Below are 23,894 nucleotides of genomic sequence, written 5' to 3'. Positions count from 1 at the left end.
GCTTGGTATTTTGCTCAACACTAAAGTGCTTGCTTGGCATTCCTGAAGCCTTAGGTTTCTTTTCTAACATTGCAAAAAAGGAGGAAAAATGTACATTGTGTATTGAACACAGGGCCTTGTACTTCTGAGGCAGGTGTTCTACTACTTGAGCTGTTAATAGCCCTTTTTTGTTTTGGTAATTTTCTTTTTTTGGTGAGTTTGCTTTTTTGAACTCAGGGGTTTGCACTTTCAAAGCAGGTCCTTTACTACTTGAGGCACACCTCCAGTCCCTTTTGTTCTGGCTGTTAACTGTTTGCCCAGGTTGGCCTGCACCACAATCCTCCTGATCTCAACTTCCCAAGTACTAGGATTGCAGGCATGAATCACCAGCATCTGACTGTGTTGATAATTTTGAGATGGAGTCTTGCTTTATGTCTGGGCAGGCCTGAACTGCCATCCTCCTATTAGTGCTTCCCCAAGCAGCTGGGATAACAGACCCACATCAGTGTACCCAGCCATTTGTTGAGATAAAGTCTTTCAAACCTTTTGCCCAGGCTGGCTTGGTACCTCAGTCTTTTTTTTTTGTCTTGTTGGTGGTGGTTTTTTAGAGTCACTTTGTTGCTTAGGCTGGCTTCAAACTCCTGGATTCAAGTGATCCTCCTATCTCTACCTCTCAAATAGCTGGGACTATAGGTGGGAACCACTGTACCTGGCCTAGAACAGTATTGTGGCACTAGGGATTGGACTCAGGCCTCAAGCTTGCTAGGCAGAACAGTATTAGGAACTTTTAGCAGCTAGGTGCTGGCGGCTCACACCTGTAATCCTAACTCCTCAGAAGGCAGAGATCAGGAAGATCACAGTTCAAAGGCAACCCAGGCAAATAGTTTTCGAGACCCTGTCTTGAAAATACAGGGCTGGTGGAGTGGCTCAAGTAGTAGAGTGCCTGCCTAACAAGTATGAGGCCCTGAGTTCAAACCCCAGCACTACCAATAAAAAAAAAAAAAAAAAGAAAGAAACTTTTAGCTAAGGAACAGGAAGACTTGGAGATAGTGATAATTACAAGAAATCTTTTATTGTTTGCTTTTTTTTTTTTTTTTAAGTGGGACTAGGGTTTGAACTCAGAGCTTTGCACTTGCAAAGCAGGCATTTTACTGCTTGAGCCACACCTCCAGTCCATTTTGCTCTGATTATTTTGGAGATGGGGTCTCTTGAATTGTGATACTCCTGATCTCAGTGTCCCAAGTAGCTCGGATTACAGGTGTGAGCCTGCAGCACCCAGCTTGGAAGAAATTCTTTTGAGAGCCAGTTCACTGCTAGCTAATAATGAAGGCTTTCCAGTTAGGAGTGTAATCCTAGCATTTAGGATACTGAGACAGGAGGATCGCAAGTTGGAGACAAGCCTGGTTTATATAGCAAGACCCTATCTCATAAAACAAAAGAAAGTAAAAGAATAACAAGGTTCCTTAGGATGACAGTTGTCCTTAGCCATTGTGGTCTCCTACTCCTTGGCTCACACCAGGCCCCCATCAGCAGCTGCAGTATTTCCTAACCCCTCTTGTGAGGACAGCTGATTTGGGAGACAAACACAGAAAAGAGGAGCCGAGAGTGGCTCGCTGGAGTCAGTAGATCATACCAGCAGGTTCCTTGCTGGACGCTCTGCTTCCCTTGTTGTATCAGCTGTCTCATCCTGTTAAATGCTTGCAGTAGGAATCCCTCTGAATTCCCCCACAGCACCTGTGCTTTCCTGGTCTGGGCTTGTAGAAATAAGACAGCTCAGCTGGTGACTAACAAGATGAAGTGCATATTGCTTGAATTTTGTTGTTGTGGTTCCTGCTCTTCCCATCTGTGTCACTGAATGCACAAAGAGATGTGTGCCCTTGGTGTTCATTCAGTCACTCACTTAAGGGTTACCCAACAGCAGGGGCATGACTAGAAGCCTTTTAATATTGATGTGCTTTGGTATCAAGTTCATGTGCTTTTCTCCTTTGCCCACATCAAGGTGCTATATATAAAATGGCCCCAGGAGGAAGCACTGGTTAGTAGACAAGGAATGACTTTGTTTTCACGGGGAATCATACAAAATGAAAGGAGAGGCAGGTAAGTGCAGGTTGTCATGTGCAGTCATTTCAGTTAAGCCACATGCACATTAGTAACACATTTGTAGGTTTATGCTTCTTGGTTTGTCTGAACCCAGTGTGTTCTTAAACTTGGTGCCTTTTATCCTTTCAGATGCTAACTAGCTAGTGTTTCAGTTTTGAGTGATAGTGAGACCAGCAGCTAGCATGCTAGTATTGAAAATGGGTGTGGTGTGGGTGATAGTCATTGAATTTAAAAAATTATAATCCCAATGACCCTCTGAAGCCTAAAAGGAATACCTTACATCTTTGCTACTAAAGGCAGCTTTTATTGGTTCTCTCTGGCCTTTTGACAATAACTATGATCTTGCTAACTTGGAATAGCTGGACCATTTATCCTATGCAACCATTTACAAAAAGAAAAAAAGCAAAAAAACTTAGATTTGTGTAGCATCTAAGTTGAGGGTAGAGTGATAATTACTTGCTCTACAAAAGAAGGCTTATCCATGTTTTATGTGAGTTTTCATGCCTGAAAAAGAGTGAGATAGTCTCCCTGTCCATGTGACCCCTATTTTGAGGAGAGGAAACACTTCTGGATTCTTTTTAATGGGAACAGTCTCTGCATGCTTAATTAGTTGGGTCGTCTGTGGGAGAACTTTGCGGTATTTGTGCATCTTTCTGGTGAAATCAGCTTCTTGTAGCTCATTGTTGGTAAGATTGAAGCATTTTTCAGATTGCATGAAAAGACATCCTTGCGCACTGACAGCTGGAGGATTTGGTGTTCGCAGCGAGTCTAGATCCCTAAAGCCTAATAGTAGGTATAGGTAGGGTAGTTGAGGACTTTAGGACTGAATTGAAATACAACCACGGGGTGTGGTTCAATGTCAGAGCCCTTGCCTAGTTTGTGCAAGGTCCTGGGTTCAATCTCCAGCACCACCAAAGGAGAGAAGGAAAGAAAGAAGGGGCATGGGGAGAAAAGAGAATGAGCAAGACAGCCATTTTACACTCATTTCTGCTGACTTTTCTAAGTGTGCCCTCTTACATTGTTTAGCTTTTGAGATCTAGTCATAATAGAGTTGAAGTGGAGAATTACCTTGTCCATTTTCCTTTGCTTTAAGAGCCTTCAGAGGAGATTGCATAACTGTGTTTAAGAGGGCAAGGGGGGTGCATTTTGAAGTTACTCTTCTATTGCTAGTATGTCACTGTTACTGAGGCCATCTAAATTGAATAGTCATTCTGGCTGAGATTTATATTGTTTTATTCTGCCTCTGGCAAAAGATTCAAAAGTGGCTTCTCTCTCAGCTCCTACCCCCTCGCCCCCTCCTTTCCCCCAGCTTAATTTGTCAGTTCCATTCTTAAGCATTTTGCATATATGTGTGGTTTCCTAAGCTAATTCTTCTCTCTTATTGAATGGGATGATGCTTTGTTTTTCAACTACTATGTAGGTGACAAGGACATTTTACTGTTTGAACACTCAGACTGTCTAGTCACCATAAGCTTTTATGGAAACAGCTTTGTCTGACCCAGCATTGGGAGATTGAGTTTTCCAAGGAAAAACATTTTTAAAAGGAATTGACACTTCAAAGTACTGGTTTATGAGATGAACACCTGTCTGGCTACCAGCTGCTTCCAGGAGCTCTGCTGCCCTCTAGATTATCCTTTTCTTGGAGACTCCAGTTTTTTCCAGATATTGGAAAGCAAGACTTAAGGAAACTCCTCCTTGTTAACAGGGTTTTCTTGGTTCCTGAGTAAGCATTGTTTGGTTGCTTAAAATACACAGTCAGCAATTCTCTTTCCATAGAAACTTAGTGTTTTCAAGCCATAAGGCTTTCTTGCCATCATAGGGATTGCCACATCTCAGAGTGTTACCAACCCTGTGTGTTTATTTCTGTATAAACTTGTAGCCTAGTGGGGCCAGAATGACAGCCAGACCTGAAAGATTATTTATATGCTGCTGTTGTATTTGTGTCTTTCCATGTCTTGGAGACCAGGTGAGCTCTGGCTTCAAATTATTGCAGTTTTGCCTAGCTTTCTGCTCTTATGTAGGAACGCTGAAATGATAACATGTATAGGCTATTCTGCACTCATTCCCTCATCCTTCCTCAGGATGTACTCTTTGAAAGTCAGACAACGATGAGGCTGTCCCAGTTTCCTGTATTGAAGATTTCCTTCTCTTTTCTAGCCAAACCCAAGCCTTAATAAAGTGCTTTGTTTTACTAACAAAGGATTAGACACTTTTTACTTTTCCCTGCCATAGAACTGTTTGGTTCATTGTTTGAAGGACCACTATAAAAGCAGAATATAAATGTTAAAGAATTCCAAGCATCTAGGTACTATTGGAACATGCTGGAGGATATAACCCTTCATTGTACTTATGGAGCTGATGTTTGGTGAAAGATTGTATGTTCATGTGTGTGTTTGTGCATGTGTGCTTATTGTGCTGCAGTTTCATTTATACTCAGCTGTTCATGTTCATGGGGCTGAAAAATTTCCAAATCATGCATTTGCTTTTCAGATACATTATCTGCCTTTCTGTTTGTATTAACCGCCTTGTCCACACATTTATTTCACATTTAGACAAACTCATTCTTCTGGAGTCTCTAGCAACCAATAGTGTGGGGTGGAGTGACACAGATTGATGGGGTACCCACCCTTATTGGGAGGGATTTCCTAGACTTTTAGATTTTACTAGAATTTTTTTTATCAGTTTGTGATTGTTCCACCAGAGGGCAGTGAAGGAACAGAAATAGTAGAGTTCAGATTCCTCCTTTTTCTAAAGAGCAGCTTTGGTGAAGGTGGGCAGTATCCTTGCTTAGGTATCCTTGAGTCCTGGTTCCTCGTGTTAGCGCTGGTAATGGTGACGGACAGGCAGAGCCTTGAGAGCCTCACGTTGTGGTCTGTGAAGGTGTGGTGTGCATTAATTTCTAAGCCTGAGGCTTTAGTACAGTAGTGGATAAACATTGTTTTTTTTTCTCCTTAAGTAGAAATGTATGCATTACCTTTTATCTCTGACCATCACTCTGTCATATAGCTTCCCAGTCATACTCTATAACTTTACCCTGTTTTATTTTCTCTCTGTGTCTTATGTTTTTTGTTTACATGTTTACAGTTTGTCTCTTCCACCCCCCTCTGGAATCTCTAACCTAGCATAAGTATATGTCTGGTACATGGGAGGCCCTCAGGAAGAATAGGAAGGAAAGAAAGGGTATTTGTCAGGAAATAGAAGTATGTTGTAGGGATTTTGTTTGTTTCACTTTGAATCTCTGATAAAACTGAATCTGTCCAGACCGGTCTTTTCTGACCTTTTTCCTCAGTTTAGGTCCTGACTTTTGGGAAGAATGAGGTGACTGCTTTTCTGAGTCTCTTTCCTTTCCCCCACATTAGCTTGCCAGCAAAGCACGGACAGAGAAGGAGGAGAAGCTGAGCCAGGCCTATGCAATCAGCGCTGGTGTCTCCCTAGAGGGCCAGCAGCTCTTCCAGACCATTCACAAGACGTGAGTTGGGGAAGCATAGGGGTCTCTTGTGCTGTGTATGATGTTGCCTGGCTGTGCTGTCTGGTGGCAGACTTCTGAACAGTTGTCTCCCGTGGGGGGGATGTTGGGTAGTATATTGGCAACACACTAGTATCCAGACATGTGGTGCATCTTAATCCTTTTCTCACAGAATAGTGTGATCATAGCACTCCATTCTGGGTTTTAATTTCTCGTCTCTAAAACTTTGTTTTGTATTATATTATCCCTTCCATACCTAGTAATCCATAATTCAGAACTAGTGATTTCTTTTTCGGTTCTTCTTTTTTTTTTTAAAAATACTTTTCTCTGAAAGCTGATGGGGTTTTGGATTTTTTTTGGCAGGGGGTGGATTTGTTTTGTTTTTGGCAGTTCTGGGGCTTGAACTCAGGGCCTTATGCTTGCTAGACAGCAAGCATTTTACCACTTGAGCCCCTCCACTAGTCTCTGGTTAAATTTTATTAAGTGAGTTGCTTTTTTATTGCTTTCCCCGGTTGTACTTTGGTACAAAATACAGAGAGTGAGAGCAGAAGGCCACATTCTTACCACTTCCTGATACATTTTGTCACAGCAGAAGTCATTTGATTCTCCACTGGCTTCCTTAACTGCAGAAAAACTGGAACATTTGACACTCCCCTTCCCCCCTGTTGCCTTCCGTTACCCTATTTAACCACCCTGGGTCTGGTGCACAGATGGCAGCTGGCACCAGAGCTGTTTGAGGCCATTGTGTGTCTGAGCATTTACAGGTATGTGAAGGAACTTGCTTAGTGGTATCAGTTGCTGTGGGGTTCCCCAAGTGTGAAATCAAACAGGTTTTCCCTGTCTGGCAAGTGTCCAGCTGTATGATAATTAGAGGCCACCCCCATGGTAGGTGATGGAGGCAGAGTGCAAATCATTGTAAGAAAGAGATTTTATTTGCCTGTCTCTCTGGAGGTGGTGTTTCCCTAAGCCAAGGGTAAGCAGACTACTCCATTGAGTCAGATCTGCTTGTGTGTCTCTCTCTGTGTGTGTGTGTGTGTGTGTGTGTATGTGTGTTGCCTGTCACTGACTTTACCCCACAAGAGCAGAATTCAGTAGTTATGACAAAGCCCATGTGGCCTGCAAAGCCTAAAATATGTTCTGTCTGACCCTGGATAGAAAACATTTGCCAATCTCTGCTGTAGGCTGCTAAGTTGAAACTATTGACTTGAGTGTAGTTACTTGTAACTAAATTTGTTTTGGACTTCCGAGGCTGCCACTAAATTTTTGGTGATTCTTCAGTTCCATACGCTTCAGAGTAACAATTCCAGCTCTCAGTTTAAATGTGCATCCATTTCACTGCTTTCTCAGCCAGTTTCTGAGAAAGAATGTTTTTTGACTCCCTTTTCTGGGCTGCTGCCATCTAGCTACTGACTGAGTGGTGAGCTGGGAGCTTGTGGTCAGCCTTTTGAAGTTAGTTTTTCATCAAGTAGGAGGTGTGGGATACCCCCAGGAGGAAAACCTTCTTTTCTTTGCTTTTTTTGCTTTTTTCTTTGAGGCAAGGTCTTGCTATATTATAGCTCAGGCTGGCTTCAAACTCATGATCCTCCCACCTCAGCCTCCTGAGTGCTGGGGAAGTACAGGCATGTGCCACCACACTTTGTGGTTATTTCACCTGCTGTCTTCTCCTTCCAGCATTAAAGACTGTAAATGGCAAGAAAAAAACATCGTAGTCATGGAAGAAGTTGTTATTACACCCCCATATCAAGTGGAAAACTGTAAAGGCAAAGAGGGGAGTGCACTGAGCCATGTACGCAAAATAGTAAGTAAAGGTGTTGTGAAACTTTAGGGAGAAGAGGCTTCTTTGGCCTTCACCCTGCAGCATCAAAGCAGAATGTTCTGCTTTTATGTCCAGGATGCCTCCTTTAGCCTGCCTGACCTCCCTGCACTGTGGGACTCTGCAGCTGTGGCTCAGGCACTCCAGTGGGGATGTAAGCACTGGGCGGTATAGATTAAAGTGAGCAGTCTGTTTCATGATATGGGGCCTAGAGCAGTTCCTCTCATCCCAGGATGGGTTGTTCTCAGGTACAGGTGCCTCCCTCAAGGAAGGGATGATTGGTGTAAATCATTTGCCATTCTGATCCTACATATGTGACACCTGACTTTCTAGATTGAGTTATAGCATTTGTAAAAACAAACTGAAAAATACTCTCACTTTTTATGTCTTTGTGAAACATTGAGAGACCACCACCATGCATTTAAAGTATGATAAGACAAATTCTCCTTCCCTTAGATTTTTGTTCTACACTTAGATCAAGAAGGGTGGAGGAATTTGGTTGATTTCACTTCTTCAAAGTGAATCTTAAGCTGACAGAGTGGCTCAACTAGTACAGTGCCTGCCTAGCAAGCATGAGTCCCTGAGTTCAAATCCTAAGTATGACAAAGTGAATCGTAGCTAGCTTGCCAAAAATACGGCTGAAATAAGAGGGTCCTGCCTACCTTGTGGTTGGGTAAGCCAGTAGACAGCAGGGGCAAAGGTGCTTATGCAGTCCTTGGGCCAGATAGCTGGACTGGGGCTGGTGAAGCCTGAACTGCATTGTTTGGAAAATTTCGCTTGCCTATCCTTTTCCGACTTGGCTGCCTGATCTCTTGCAGGTTGAAAAACATTTTAGAGATGTGGAAAGCCAAAAGATACTGCAACGTTCACAAGCCCAACAACCACAGAAGGAGGCTGCCCTGTCATCCTGAGTCCACATACATGGAGGACTCTTCCAGCATCCAGCCAAGGAGGCAGTGGTGGTGGTGGCTTCAGCCGGAGGCAGGCCGGGGGAGGGAAGGGATCCTATATTTCCTGTTGGCTCTTGTAACAAAGGGTCAGCATTTCCAAATCTTAGACTTGAACAAACAAAACACCCAACAAAAAGAACAAGAGAATAATTTAAAAGTTGAATCATTACTTGACTAACAGACTTCGGTCCACCATGTCCTTTTCACAGCCCCCTTCTGGAACAGTCATCTTGTTAATTTTATTTTTGCAAAGTCCTTTCCCTCTCTGCCCTTTCACCTCTGACCTTCCTTTCCCTGTCTGTTCCTGCCATTCTGTTTTTATAAGTGGCTACACTTGCCTTCTGAGTGATCGAAAGAAACTTTTACATCTTTTCTTCCAAAATAAAAATAACAAGCTGACTGTGATTCTTAAGTTGAGACCAGAGCAGCAGTGGTCTCACTTTAAAAATTTCTTTTTTTTTTTTTTTTTCAACTTTATTTTTTTTTCTTTTTTTTGCACAGGGCATGGCTTGAATTAGTTTTATTTTTCTTAACTTTAAATATATATATGAAAATATATATTAAAATGTTCTCTAAATATTTTCTGCTTCTTGCAGGTCTCTTTTTAGTAGATCATGGCCACTCTTCCCACCTCATCCCTCTGAGAATAAAAATGTGTTTCCCTTGCTACCACCCATAGCCAGACAACTAACTTGACTTAGTTCACAGCAGGCTCTCCTGCAGCACTTGTGTGCAGGGTCCTGATGTCCTTCTAGTCTTAACTGTATGTACCAGTCTTGAATTTGGCCTCAGGACTCTCCCTTTGTCTCACTCTACGGTACTAGAAGAACCTCCTGCTCTCCATGTAGGAGTCAGCCACCCCTCTCCTTGTGCCTCTGCAGGAAGAACTCACTTGCATGGCACACCTTGGCTTGTCCTCCTCCAGGGCTGATTTTCTCTTCTAAGAAACCTGGAGTCCATCTACCCCAGCCTCTCTAAGTCTATATTCGGAGCCGCTATAGAGCCCAGGAAAAAGCTTGGGTGACCTCTAGTTGGTCTTCTCCTGCCATCCTCCTGCTCTTCTGCCCTATTCCTACTCCCTGAAATCTTACAAGCTAATGAGAGTTTGTATGTGCTCAGCCAATGGGCAGGAAACCCTGGAAAGAATTTCTGGACTTTAGCCCACCAGTTTGTCTGGTTTGACTAACTGCTTAGAGTTGAAACTGGCACTCACCACCCCCGTGCCTTCAAGGCAGTCTCATGGGGTAGAGTGTGCTGCCACCTGACCATCAGGCATTGAGTGGGACTTTTGTGACTGGCTAGAGCTTTGGGGGTAGGGTGGGGGCCAACTATTATTATTTTGGCCATGATCTCGTTCCCCTTCCTTTTTTTTTTTTAATTAAATAAATGGATCAAAATTAAATAATTCAAGCCCTGCCTTCAAAATGAAAAAAAAAAAATTTTTTTTTTAGTATTGTTTAGTAAAAACAATAAAACCCAAATTTTTTTAACCATCACTCATGTCTCAGGTTTATGTGTACTTTAGAGGCTCCTGAGGAGGGGATCCAAGGTATCTCAGGAGGATGTGTGTGTGCTTGTCTTGACCTTTGCTTTTAAGTTTTCTGCTTCCTCTTTTTACCCCTTTTTTCACCCTCTCAGAACTCTTTGAGAAATACAGTGCAAAGTTTGTGATTTAAGCTGGGGGCCGGTGGCTCATGCCTATAATCCTGTTACATGGGAGACAGAGATCAGGAGGAATGTGGTTCCAGGCCAGCCGGGAAAATAGTTCACAAGAACCTATCTCAAAAATTCCCAACACCACTCCCCCCACCCCGCCAAGGCTGGCAAAGTGGCTCAAGTGGTAGAGTGCCTGTCTAGCAAGTGTGAAGCCTTGAGTTCAAACCTCAGGGGTGTGGGAAGAGTGTGAATCCTGCTTGAAGACACAAAGGGTAGAAGAGCCGAGAAGTAACTTCAAATCCACTTCCTGCCAAAGAACTTCATGGAAATGAAGTTCAGCTGGGAAAAGAGACAAAAGAAACCTTGTCATGTCTAGAGAACCTAAGATACTCAATTAAAGGAGTGCAAGTGATTTAATCAGTGGGAAATCCCAAGCCTCAGGTGGACCCTGTATGCCCTGCTTTTCACTTCTCTCCCATTAGTCTCTAGGTCTGTGAATGCAGAAAGAGGATGCCAGCTGGCTTTGGGCAGAAAGCAGTTTTGACTCCTTAGTCTTAGTTTCTAAAATGATGCAGGGAACTTGAACCAAGGACTGTGGAGACAAATAGTTGGGTTCAAATCCTCACATCTCCATTTCTCACTTTGTGATTGGGTAAGTCATTTCAAGTACCAGAGCCTTATTTTCCCCAACTGCAAGCATGGAAATAATACCCATCTCCTAAACTTGATGTGAATTGTTAATAAGATTTAAAATGTTTAATGCTTAGAAGGCACTTTGTAAATGTTATATACATGTTAGCTTAAAATGATACCTGTAATCCTAGCTACGCAGGAGGCAGAACTTGGGAGGATCCTCCTTGTAGCCAGCCTGGGCAAAAAGTTCTCAAGACCCCATCTCAACCAATTACTGGGCATTGCATGCCTGTCATCTTCAGCTACATGGAGAAACACAAGCAGGATTTCAGTCCAGGCAGACCAAGGCACAAGCTAGACCCTACCTCAAAAATAACCACAAAAAGTATTAGCAGAGTGGCTCAATTTGTAGAGTGCCTGCCTCGCAAATGCAAGGCCCTGCATTAAACCCCAGTTCTGCCCAAAACAAAAAAGTTAGCTTGGTCCTAGGATGGTTAAATTGGGATTGGAGTTGGATTAGATGAATTCCAAAAGTTCCAACTTTGCTTTAGAAACCTTCATTTAGCCAGGTGCTTGTGACACATGCCTATAAACCTAGCTACTCAGGAGGCAGAGCTCAGGAGCATCATGGTTCAAAACCAACCTGGCCAAATAGTTTTCGAGACTGTATCTTAAAAATACCCATCACAGCTGGGTACCTGTAGCTCATGCCTAGCTACTCAGGAGGCAGAGATAAGGAAAACTGTATTTAAAAGCTAGCCCTGGCAAATAGTTTGCGAGACCCTATCTCAAAAAACCCATCACAAAAAAGGACTGGTGGAGTGGCTCAGGGTGTAGGCCCAGAGTTCAAACCCCAGTACCACAAAAAAAAAAAAAAAACCTGCTTCATTTAGAGCCACATGTGGTAGTATACACATCTAATCCCAAGCACAGGGTTGGCTGAAGCAGGAGGATCAAGGGTTTGAAGCCAGCCTGGGCTATATAGTGAATCCCTGTCACCAAAAAAAAAAAAAAAAAAAGCCTGAAAAGAAACCTTGGTTTAGAGAATATTTTAAAGGAGGCTGGTATGGAAGGCATTTGGGCCAAACTGGTTCAGAGATAGATGGGGGTCTCAGATCCTTGGCCTCAGTCTTACAGATCTCTATAGTCCCTGAAGTCCCTGAGAAATGACTTGTTCTTTAGAAAGGAGAATGAGTTCCACTGAGATGAGTGACTTGTCCAGAGTGCCCCGGCTGCCTAATGATAGAGCTAGAACAAAATCAGGCCTTACAACTCATGGTCCCCTAATGCCTGTTTTCAGTAGGCCCCTATTGATTTTCCAAACAATGCTCTGTGTATTAGTCACTTTCCTTTGCAGGTTTAGAGGATGGCTAGTGAGAGTAATCGCCCCTTAGATCAAAAGGGATATTGAACTGTCGAAGAACAGTTGACATGGTTGATTTACTTTTCCATCACTGCTGAAGGCCACCAGAGTTTTAAGAAACTTGGAATCATCCCATTGTGCTGCCTAAATTATAGGAGTTTAATGTAATGATCAGATACATAGGTGAAGCACCTTACAGGGAATTACGAAAGACTTACATGGCTCCTAACAGAAAAACTACAAAATAAGGGAAGAATTTTCCATCAATCCCCTCGCAAATATTAACGTTTTGCATCCTCTCCTATACAGATCATATTCTAAGATACTTCTCTTTGCCCTTTGCATTTCTGAAAACTCAAGAGCACCTTACTATGTCAAACCTGCCAATTGGTTACCTTTTCCCTAGCCCACAAAGTAAGTTACTGAGTCAGTGGTACTCTAATTTGTTGGCATCTTAGAACAGATGTTCCTCAACATGCAAAACTAAATGCTTATGCTACAACACCCTGCCTTAAAGGGGGTTATGAAGCTGTCTTTGACAGAGTAGAAAGCGATCTTAGAATTTTTAGTGTTCGCATATCATGTGGCATGTATGAGGTGCCTTACAGTTACTTGTTTAGGTTTATCTTTACTGGTTTTAATGAGTTTTGTTTGTTTGTTTGCTTCTTTTGTTATGTTTGAAGGCAGGATCTCACTATGTAACCTAGACTGACCTGAAACTTGCTTTGTAGTCCTGGCTGGCCTTAAACTCATAATCTTCCTGCAGTGACCTCCCAAATGCTGGGATTACAGGTGTGTACCACCCAGCCCAGCACTGATGGGGAATTTTGAGCCTTAAAGTCAAGGATAATGACTTACATTACAGGTTGAGTGGACATGACACTTAAAAACTTTTGAATTTGGGAGCTTTTGGAGTAACTCAAGTGGTAGAGCACCCGTGTAGTAAATGTGAGGCCTTGAATTCAAACTTCAGTACTACCGAAAAAAAAAAAAGTTTTGAATTATCGAGTATCTTGAAAACTCTGAAATCTGAAACACTTCTGGTCCTAAGCATTTTGGATAAGGGGTAAAGGTAAAGGATAAACCTGTACTCATTGTAGTATTATTTTGCACACAGCTGTTAAGACAGTAAGTAGAGTTTTGAAAGTCATCAGTATAATAGATGGATGAGTTGCTTGAGTTGATGAAAAGTGACTCACAGGCTTGAGCCAGGGTTTCACTATGTATTCCAGACTGCCCTCCAATTTGTGATTCTCCCATCTCAGCCACCTGAATGCTGGGATTGCAGGTATGTACCACCACTCTTGGCTGACTTTTTCTTTTCTTTTTTTTCCTTTTTGCAGTAATGGGGTTGAACTCAGGGCCTTCACCTTGAGCTACTCCACCAGTCCTGTTTTTGCGAAAGGTTTTTCGAGATAGTGTCTCATGAAGTATTTATTTGAGCTGGTTTTGAACTGTGATCCTCCTGATTTCTGCCTCCTGAGTAGCTAAGATTATAGGCGTGAGCCACCAGCGCCTGGCTACACACTTAGTTTTCTTTCAGGCTTCTGGAGCAGACTGGGATCAAATCTGGTCAGATTGTGCTCTCCACCTGCTTTCCTGCCTGGCCTCTCTTATTTTTCTAGTTTTCAGTTTTGTTGAAAAGTCTAAAGTGGAACTAAATTCCTTTCTGGATTGGCAGGATAGAGTGAAGCTAAGGCACATTCTTAGCAATTTCTTGGCTAGCTTGCCCTCCTTTACTCGGTTAACCCTCAGGTGCTGACTTTCACAGTGGTAAAGAACTTGCTGTAGGTCTGTAGGGGAGGCACTGGCAAGAGGTGGACTCTCACATCTGGCCCCTTGTCTTTTGCTCTGTCTCCTACCTTAAGGTTGTTGCTTCTGCTTGCTGGAGGGAGAAGGGTGTACCACTTTAAAGAGGACATTCATGGATGGCCTCTGAAAAGTGACTGGAATGGACGGACATATAAAGAACAGGGTACCAGCCAGGAGTGCTCAGATAGAGGGAACAGCAAGTGCCAAAATTAAGGTCGGTAAGAGTTTGAGATAGGGGCTGGTGGAGTGGCTCAAGTGGTAGAGCACCTGCCTAGCAAGCATGAGGCACTGAGTTCAAACCCCAGTACTGCCAAAAAAAGAAAAAAAAAGTTTTGAGATATTAAGGAACTGAGAGAAGACTGGTGTCTGATGCCTGATGAGCAAGGTGATGGAGAAGCAGATGATGGTACAGGATTCTCCATCCATTAGAGAGTCTGGATTCTGTTCTTGGTATGAGGCACAGCTGAAGGACTTCAGCAGTCAAAGAATCTGGTCTGATGTTGGCAGCAGCAGGAGCAGGAAGGCTGCTGTATGCTAGGAGGCTGTTGTGGGAGTCTAGGCAGAAGATGGTAGTGGCAGAAAAGTAGTTTTAGTACCAATGGGACTTGATGGACTGGATGTGAAGGACAGAGGAACTAAGAAATGACTGCTAGGTCGATGGCAGACAATGGAAGAGGCTTAGGGCTCTGGGAACATCTTTCTGTCACTCTATTTTGCCCATGAAACATAATAGAACAGATGGCAAATGGACAGCTGGATAACAAGATTAGAATTCAGAGAAAAGTGGACTGAAGCCAGACATTCATGTTGTGACCTCTGAGCAGAGGAAGAGATAGGGTCCGTGGCCATGGTGGGTGGGTTTGCCTCTGATAAGAGGGGACCCTTTCTCCACTAAAGAGGAAGGAAGGAGAAGACTGTACAGTTTCTCTTGGTATCGGCAGGGAACTGGGTCCAGAACCCCCCGAGGGTACCAAAATCTGGATGCTTAGGGCCCTTATATAAAATAGCATAATACTTGCATATAACCTATGCACATCCTCATACATACTTTAAGTCATCTCTAGATGCTTATACAGGCTGAGCATCTGGAATCTGTAAATCTGAAATCCTAAATGCTCCAAAATCTGAAACTATGTTATTGGGACACCACAGTAGACAATGCCATACCTGATAGGTGCCAGTAGCTCACACCTGTAATCCTAGCCACTTGGGAGGCTGAATTGAGAGGACTGAGGTTTGAGGCCAGCCTGGGCAAATAGTTTGTGAGACCCTCCCCTCTCTAAATAACCAGAGCTAAATGGACTGGAGGTGTGGCTCAAATGGTAGAGCACCTGCCTAGCCAGTGTGAGGCCCTGAGTTCAAACCCCAGTACCACAAAAACAAAAAAAAGAAAATGCCATACCTGACCTTAGATGACAGCTCACAGTCACCTGGTGAGCAAGGTAATGGAGAAGCAGACTGGAACCAGATGGTATGGAATCCTCCATCCACTGGAGAGGCTGGATTCTGTTCTTGGCAGGAGGCATAGCTAAGGGATTTCAGCAGACAGATCTGGTCTGATGTTAGCAGACCAGACTTTTAGTACACCTGAGTGTATAAAGTTATAAAATTGCCTTCAGGTCATGTGTATGAGGTATATATGAAACATAAATGAAGATCATGTTTAGACTTGGGTCCCATCCCCAAAATATATGTGCAAATATTCCAAAATCTGATAAAATCTGAAATCCAACACACTGGTTCCAAATATTATGGAAAAGAGATTCTCAACCTGCAATATCTAACAATGTAATTTATACACAAATAGTTGTTATACAGATACAATTTTTTTTAAGTGGGTCTGGAGTTTGAACTTAGAGCTTCGTGCTGGCAAAGCAGGCACTCTACCACTTGAGCCATACCTCCAGTGCATTTTGCTGTGGTCATTTTGGAGATGGGAATCTTACAAATTATTTTCTCTAGCTGGCCTCAAACCTCGATCCTCCTGATCCTAGCTTCTAAAGTAGCTAGGATTATAGGTGTGAGCTTCTGGTGCCCAGTTCAGACATGATTTTTTTTGACAGTGTTTTTTGGCAGTACTGAGGTTTGAACTTGGGTCCTTGTACTTGCAGTACATATCCTCTGGATATGTGAGGGAGGCTGCAGGGTGTAGTCAAGGAAGCTGGAGGAAGGAGATCAGAGGAGCTTTGGAAGAAAAAGGGAAGTTCTTCAAAAGTTCTGTTGGGTTAGCCAGATGCTAGTGTCTTTCTCCTATAATCCTAGCTACTAGGGAGGCTGAGTCAGGAGGATCGAATTTATAGGCCATCCCAGGCAAACGGGGGTGGAGCACATGCTCCTGACAGGGTTGGTCCTGCTTCACTGGATACAAGACCACAAGGCTCTGGGGATTTCCTTCCCCTTAAGAGCTAAGGCCTCCTGAGGGCCGGTCCATCTGTTGTCCTTGAAAACAGGGCTCTGGTAAGAGGCCAGTCCAGCAGGAAAACAGAACTGAGATTCTTGCCACTGCCACACCTGCCCCCCAGGTGTTGCCAAAAACACAGGTGCAGGTACTGGCATTACAAGGTTAAGGTACTGGCCTCAGTGGCCAGACCAGGCCAGTGTCTAATCAAGGCTCTGGACTCTTGCAGAAGACAGCTACAGATGTTGGTTGCATGAGAGCAACCAAATGAGTGATTTGGGGCAGAATGCAGTTTCTTCTCAGATCTTAGGGAAAATGAGGTAAGGTATGGCATGTGAATAAAGAAGGGGGCTGAGGCTCTGACTGCTTTCTATCCTAGCAGGAATAAGGGAATGAGTGTTGGTAGGGTTGGGGTATCAGTTTGTTGGGGGTCTCAGGCAGTACTGGGGTTTGGACTTGGCCACATGCTCTCTTACTGCTCGAGCCACTCCTCCATTTCTTTTTTGGTGATGGGGTTTTTCAAATAAGAGTCTTGTGAACTATTTGCCCTGGACTGTCTTTGACCTGCAGTCCTCCTGATCTCTGCCTCCTGAATAGCTAGGATTACAGGCGTGAGTCATTGGCATCCAGCCTGAGATGGCTGTTGCCAGAAGTCTAAGTAAGTTAAAATTTTGTGGAGGATAGTGGGAGGGTGACCTTGAGACCATGTTGGAGACCCAGCAAATGGCAAGACCCTGAATGGAATCTGCTTATATTTTTCCCCTCTGGCATTTCCACACTTCCCCAGGGTCCTAGGTGGAGGAGTTGAGAACTGAAGGCTCAGCATCCTCCAGTGCCTGATGCCATCCTCACTCCATGTGGCCACTCCTCATTCATAATGACCATGGCCGTAATGTTGTCATTGGCCTTTCTCTGGAATCTGGTGGCAGCATGCCCATCTCCATGCGCTTGCTCAGCTGTGGGCAGTGTGTTGGATTGGGGGCCTCCATCTGCTCAGACTCCCTCCCAGGCTCCCTGGTGAGTCTGGCTCCTGGAGCTGAGCCACAGTTATCTCAGCCACCTGCCACTTGGCTCCTTCCAGGGCCTCTGCTGTTTTCTTACAATATCCTGTGTGTTATAGCTGGTGGGTCTGGGGGAGCCTGGTTTTCCTGGGCTTTCCCAGACCTCAGTCACAACCAGCAGCCCGCTTGGCCCTGGGCTTCTTGGATGCCCTGAGGTCTCTGCTCTTCCTGGACCTCTCTCTCAACAGCCTGCTCCCACTCTGGACCCCTGCCTCCTGCAGTCTCTGTGGCCTAGGGAGCCTGGAGTGGCTCCACCTGAGTCACAACCAGCTGGCTGAATTAGGTGCTGGCTGTCAATGGTTGGGAACCAGTTGCAGTGAGTTGAATGTGCTGCATTTGCCATAATGCCAAGCCTAGAGGTTTCTCTCTCTCTCTCTCTCTCTCTCTCTCTCTCTCTCTCTCTCTCTCTCTCTTTCTCTTTCTTTCTGGATGGGAACAACATCAGCGAGCTGGAGGCTGAAGTCTTTATGACCTTGAGGGTACTCTTTATTGTGGGCAACTGACTGAAGCACCTTGAGTTCAAGGCAGTGATGGGCATCCAGACAGCTGGTATATGATTGCTGCTAGCCAACAACCCCTGGACATGTGACTGTAACCTCACAACCTTTAGGAAGCTGAGTCACCAGCGGTACTTGCATGTGACTGATCTGGGCAACTTTCTATGTGCTGGGCCTGTGTGGCTATTGGGGGCAGCACTAAGCAGCATACAGGCCCATTCTGTCTGTGCTAGACCTCACAGGCACCATTCTGGACACCATCACTGTGACTGTGGTTATGGCCAAGCACAAATGCAGGCAGGGCTTTGGTGGATCCAGGAAGCGGGGGAGCCCTCTGGATATGTGAGGGAGGCTGCAGGGTGTAGTCAAGGAAGCTGGAGGAAGGAGATCAGAGGAGCTTTGGGAGAAAAAGGGAAGTTCTTCAAAAGTTCTGTTGGGTTAGCCAGATGCTAGTGTCTTTCTCCTATAATCCTAGCTACTAGGGAGGCTGAGTCAGGAGGATCGAATTTATAGGCTATCCCAGGCAAACAGTTTACAAGACCCCCATCTCTAAAATAACTAGAGCAAAATGGACTGTAGTTGAGGCTCAAGAAGTAGAGCACTTGCTTTGCAAATGTGAAGTCCTGAGTTCAAACCCCAGGCCCCACCCACCAACAAAAAAAAAGTTCTGTGAGGCTCAGTTATCTGCTTAGGTAGGGGTAGGAAGAAGAGAGGGTAGGGGCAAATGGGCCATGTTGGTTTCTCAGGGACTAGGTTGCCTGTTTATTCCCTTCCTCTGACTTGGCACTATAGGGAAGAGTGCAGTAAAAGCTAGAAAGGGACCTAAACCAGAGGAATTGGGGCAGAGCAGATACCAAGGAAAGCCTCCTCAATCCTAATTTTCCTACTCCTTGGTTTCTGCTGATGGGAGATTCAGTTGAAACTGGTTGCTAAGGTCACGATGGAAAGGTGGGTCACTGCCTGTGGGGACAGCCCAGGCAGGCTTCTGGAACTATTTTATAGACATACATAATCCCAGCTCTTGTCCTCAACATCTTAGGGCTATACAGCTGTCCCATTTGAATCAGGGATGGGTGAAGAGACTCGAAAAAGAAAACCAACTGGAAAGTGATTCTGTACTGTATGCTTGTATTATGGTGAGAAAATTTAATTCATGTGGCTGTCAGTAGTAGGTGGAGATAGGCAAAATAATCTTTATCCTGGACTTACTCCCCCTGCCTAGAACTCTCCCCAGTCCCCAACTTTGCTGTCCCCTAGTTCTTTGCATGGATATATCCCTCTCACGTTTTTCTTATATACTCAGACTTCTAACATCTTTGTTAAAAATGAAATGTGAAAAGGGATTTTACTGTCTAACTTTGACTAATTGGGAGTTTTTTATTCCCATGGTCAGAAATGCTATTTAGACATGGGCCCCATGCAGGGAATTGGAAGCAGACCTGAATTAAATGAACTACTGGAGTGCTTACAGGGTCTTAAATATCGGAGGGTGAGTTAAAGGGTGTGTCTGTGCCCAAAGATAGGCGGGGCAGCTTTGTGGTGGCAACCCCATAGTGCTCAAAACTTTTGCCTTTTATTTAGCAGATACTGAACACCTACTATGAACTAGACTTAGTGACAACACCTTTTGTTCATTTATTATCCGTGCTGCACATTTTTCCTGTGTATATCCAGATACTGCCTTTGCCTTCATGAAGCTCACAATCCAGTGGGGAAAGATAGTGACTAATAAAAGAGTCACAAACATACTGCCTCTGTGCTAAGTGATCCAAATAAAGGGTAGCCAATATTATAATAACTGATATAATAAGGGAACTGAGAACAAACTGGAAGAGGCCACAAGGGAAGTGGGGGAGGCCATTGGCAAGGTTGCTGCAGTTAAATTGACAAAAGATGCTAGTTTGGGCTACAGTAGGAGCATTGGAGCTGAGAAGAATGGACTGACTTGAAATGTTCCAAATGTCCACATTAGCTCTCCCTCTTCTTTTAGGAGTCAGACAAAAGGCAGACCAAGACTAAACAGGTGACTTTGAGCCAAGAAGACTGGGGGGAGGGGTGTTGTATATACCCTTTATTGGTCTCCCTACTAAAATTTCCCAACAAATCGGTGGGATAGATGTGATGATTTCCATTTACAGATGAGTCTCAATTTAGGCCAAGTGTTTCCCAATCAAAGGGTTGGAGTTCAGGTTAGAGCCCAGGACTGCCTGCATCCAGGCTAGTTTGCTTCCATACATCAAGCCACAACCCAAGACTTCTGATGTTCTGACCCCATACTCCTTCCTCTAGTCTGGTTTTCAATTTTGAAGGTACAAAGAGGGGTCCTGAACTCTCAGAAATGGGCAGAGAAAGCTTGTTGCCCTTCACAAGAACACAGCCTTCTGTTCGGAACTAAGAGAGTGAAAGCGTTGTTTCCAGAAGAAGGGAAAAAATCAGGGACAGGAAGTTACGTAGCCCATTTCCGTCGCACGCCGGCCTCGCAGACTGGGCGTGAGGCCTCAGAGGATTGCCCTTTTCCAAAATGGCTTCGAAGATTGGCTCTAGACGCTGGATGCTGCAGTTGATCATGCAGTTGGGTTCGGTGCTGCTCACACGCTGCCCCTTTTGGGGCTGCTTCAGCCAGCTCATGTTGTACGCCGAGAGGGCCGAGGCGCGCCGGTGAGCGTGCCCGTGCAGCTGTCGAACGCGGTGGGGGGCGGTACGGCCTGTCCCAGGAACTGGGGTGCGGTGATGTGAACAGGTTGGGGCTGAGACGTTGAGACCCTTGAGCTGGGAGGAACTGGTACCTCGGACTTGCTAGAAGGGGCTCTGGTCCGGGTATTCGGCCAGATTTGATGCGGTGGTCCTGGCCATGAGAGGGGTCTTCAGTTTGGAGGAGCAGTGGAGCTTGCCGTGAGTTACGGGGTCGCAGGCTCTTCTTTCCTCTTCATTCAGACCTCGTTGCTTTCCCCCTCTCGGCTCCCAGGAAGCCCGACATCCCAGTACCCTACCTGTACTTCGACATGGGGGCGGCCGTGTTGTGTGCTAGCTTCATGTCCTTCGGGGTGAAGCGGCGCTGGTTCGCGCTGGGAGCTGCAGTCCAGCTGGCCATTAGTACCTACGCCGCCTACATCGGGGGCTACGTCCACTATGGGGACTGGCTGAAGGTGAGTTCGTGGGCCATAGGAGGGACTTCACTACGGGAAAGGAGGAGCTGCAGGCCAATTCCCGGAGCACTTGGTGATGTGTATAATGCCAGCCAGGTGTGAAGCCTGGGAAGGGTGAACTTGCAGGTTTGTGGAGATTATTGCAGAGTACAAAAACGGAGAATCCTTAGAGACCATACAGACCTCTCCTTAAGTGTGTGAAAACTTGAGGTCAGAAATGCAAACATACTTTCCTAGTCACACCGTTAGCATACTGATGGGACCAGAACCCAGGTCACTTGATTCCTAGAACCCTTTAAACCATTACTTTAGTAATCCCAGACTCAAAGGGAAAAGGGATCTTGGGAAGTATTTGGTCTACTCATCTGATTTTATGAAATGTAATTAATATTAGTGCAGCACTTAAGCCTGTACATGCCAGAACCTGTGTCAGACACTACAGCTTGGAAATAAGGTTAGACAAAGGCACCACCCTCAAGTAAGGGACTGTCAGTGCAGTAGGGGAGGCAGATGTGTCACAGCTGCAGTGGGATCAGTGGGTTATTTTAATGGAAAGAGGAAAGAACACTGGACTTACCTCTGGACCCGGGGTGGGGGAGGGGTAATGTGTGGTGTCTGGGTTCTGCCACTTACTTTCTGTAGGACCATGGACAATTTTCTTAACCCCTCTGGGCCTCAGTTTCCACTTCTGTAAAAAAGAATTATCTATCTCTGCCGTACCTGCCCACCGCACTTGGAATAGGTAAGAGGGTTTATCAGATGGAACGGGATGTGTAGAGAGGGGCAGATTGTGTTTCGGGCAGCCAGGAGAAATGTGGGTGGCTGCAGGTCCTGACTCAGGTCCCCTTGCCCTGGTCTTAGGTCCGGATGTACTCGAGAACAGTTGCCATCGTCGGAGGCTTTCTGGTGTTGGCCAGTGGCGCTGGGGAGCTGTACCGTAGGAAACCCCGAAACCGCTCTCTACAGTCCACCGGCCAGGTGTTCCTGGGTGTCTACCTCATCTGTGTGGTAAGTTGGGGTTCTGTTGGTTGGAAGTGACTGGCTGGGAATGAAGTGTGAGGCCAGGCCTGACAGAACTAGGGTGGGGGATGGAGAGGCAGAACAAGGCCTTGCTTGTAGCTCCTGCATTCAGTTTCTGGCCAATAACCACCAGGTAGAGAAGAAGTTGGATTGCCCATTCATTCTCAACCCTGAGAGGAGAACAAGATGGGGTGGTTCTCATGGCTCTAACCTCCAGAGTGCTGAGAGAGGGAACAAAGTGAGATGTGTTGTGATTCAGGCTTCATCTGGGACTCTGCCACCTAGAGCTAATGGGTAGCCAGTTATAGTCCTCCCTGGTGCCTGGGGAGGCCAGTGTAGGTGAGGATGTGGACAGGCTCCAGGCTCTTGGCCTCATCTTAGTGACCATGTATTATATCCTATATGTTGTGTTCTTTGTGGGTTTCCATGGCATATTCAGAGCTGGTAGCCCCAGTCTGACAATGGAGATACCCTTCCTTCCATACAAACTTTGGGGAATAGAGATGTGCAGTTTAACCTCCCAGTGCCCTGTAGTTGGCCTTCTTTTCTGAGAGGTGACTCAGGAGCCCACTTTGCAGGGGCTGATTTGTCGACCCTAGCTCAGGTGTGCCTTTCCCAGATGGGCTTTTCAGCCTGCAGGGAAAGTCTTAGAGGATGGTGTGTCTCCAGGCCTACTCGCTGCAACACAGCAAGGAGGACCGGCTGGCGTACCTGAACCATCTCCCAGGAGGGGAGCTGATGATCCAGCTGTTCTTTGTGCTGTATGGCATCCTGGCCCTGGCATTCTTGTCAGGCTACTATGTGACCCTGGCTGCTCAGATCCTGGCTGTACTGCTGCCTCCTGTTATGCTGCTCATCGATGGCAACGTCACCTACTGGCACAGCACACGACGTGTTGAGTTCTGGAACCAGATGAAGCTCCTTGGCGAGAGTGTGGGCATCTTTGGGGCTGCTGTCATTTTGGCCACTGATGGCTGAGTTCCACAGTGAGAGGCTGAAATGGGCACAGCGAGCCACTGGGGGCCACCCTGCCTTCTTCCTTGCTGGCCCAGTTGCTGTTTATTTATGCTTCTTGGTCTGTTTCTTTGATCGTGTTTTGTTTTGTTTTGTTTTGTTTTGCATAGTTGAGAGGCAGGTCTCTTCCCTAAATTCCTGGCTGGGCCCTTGAGAGGGTGGGAGCTTTGATACTAATGCTTCACAGGTTTTTTCCTGTTTGTTAGGAGAGCTGAGGTCAGCTGCTCCCTGGGTGTCCAAGCAGGGAACCCTGAGAAGGGAGTAAGGCAGGACTGGAAGTGGAAGACAGAGGAAGATCTAGAAGTGAGCAAATGTGAAAAATTTCTTTTTGAACCTGGCAGATGCAGCTAAGCTCTGTGACGCTTGTCAGAGACTGAGCATGAGTGTGTGTTGACACATGTGGATCAGGCCCCAAAGGAGCAGAAGGGCCCGGCACTACAGAAGTCAGGTGAATTTTCAGGATATGCCAGGGCAGAAACAATTCCAGCTCTCTGTCACCCATCTTGAGAGCAGAGCAGGATCTGGTGTGGTCTGGGATGTGTAGGGTGGAGCAGGCAGTGGCCAGCTTCCCATCTGCTGCCGTTTCTGTTTCCAACTACGTTGTTGCCCTGGTGGGGCAGAGTGCCCTCCCAAATACCATACAGTCTTCTGAAATAAACATCCTGTCAGCATCGGGCTTTGCTCCTGTTTTCCCCACGGGGCACTTTGCCATTGGCTGGGATTGAGCTTGGGTTTCTTAAAAAACCATATTTGGTTAAACTGCTCCTTGGTCCTCTCATGGTTGTTCCCTTGTTCTGAGAGTTCCTTTGCCTCTCAAAAAAAAAAAAAAAAAATTAAAATTTGGGCTGGGGGTATAGCTTTGTGGTAGAGTACTTGCCTAGCATTCACCAGACCCTGAGTTCCATCCCTAGCACTTGCAAACAAACAAAACCCCTCAAAATCCTTACTGTAGTTTATGGGTTTTGTTTTTGTTTTGTTTTGAGCTA

At 45.4% G+C, this 23,894-nt stretch overlaps 2 protein-coding genes across 3 annotated transcripts in view; both read left to right on the top strand.

Annotated features, from left to right (window-relative positions):
• The window catches only part of Lsm12 (LSM12 homolog), a 22,575-nt gene extending 13,891 nt beyond the window's left edge, over positions 1-8,684 (top strand). For both annotated transcript variants that reach the window (XM_020180438.2, XM_074045538.1), the window contains exons 3-5: positions 5,439-5,548; positions 7,217-7,343; positions 8,177-8,684. In XM_020180438.2, the coding sequence (XP_020036027.1) occupies positions 5,439-5,548; positions 7,217-7,343; positions 8,177-8,269 (330 nt within the window). In that variant the 3' untranslated portion in view covers positions 8,270-8,684. The remainder of the gene's footprint in view (positions 1-5,438; positions 5,549-7,216; positions 7,344-8,176) is intronic.
• A 1,849-nt stretch (positions 8,685-10,533) lies between these two features.
• Positions 10,534-23,579, top strand: Tmem101 (transmembrane protein 101). Its single transcript, XM_020180428.2, has 4 exons — positions 10,534-20,386; positions 20,694-20,874; positions 21,736-21,882; positions 22,564-23,579. Exons 1-4 carry the CDS (start codon positions 20,250-20,252, stop codon positions 22,870-22,872), a joined length of 774 nt encoding a protein of 257 aa, XP_020036017.1. The 5' UTR covers positions 10,534-20,249; the 3' UTR covers positions 22,873-23,579.
• The last annotated feature ends 315 nt before the right edge of the window (positions 23,580-23,894 follow it).

This window comes from Castor canadensis, chromosome 11 (assembly GCF_047511655.1).
Source record: "Castor canadensis chromosome 11, mCasCan1.hap1v2, whole genome shotgun sequence".
Taxonomy (NCBI): domain Eukaryota; kingdom Metazoa; phylum Chordata; class Mammalia; order Rodentia; family Castoridae; genus Castor; species Castor canadensis.
This window is presented reverse-complemented; position numbering and strand designations above follow the sequence as displayed.

What these genes read in the sequence shown, in the direction of transcription:
- Tmem101 (XM_020180428.2), top strand. Translation starts at nt 20,250, where the DNA reads ATGGCTTCGAAGATTGGCTCTAGACGCTGGATGCTGCAGTTGATCATG. An exon ending in GAGAGGGCCGAGGCGCGCCG is followed by an intron (nt 20,387 to 20,693) that starts GTGAGCGTGCCC and finishes CTCGGCTCCCAG; the next exon opens with GAAGCCCGACATCCCAGTAC. An exon ending in ACTATGGGGACTGGCTGAAG is followed by an intron (nt 20,875 to 21,735) that starts GTGAGTTCGTGG and finishes CCCTGGTCTTAG; the next exon opens with GTCCGGATGTACTCGAGAAC.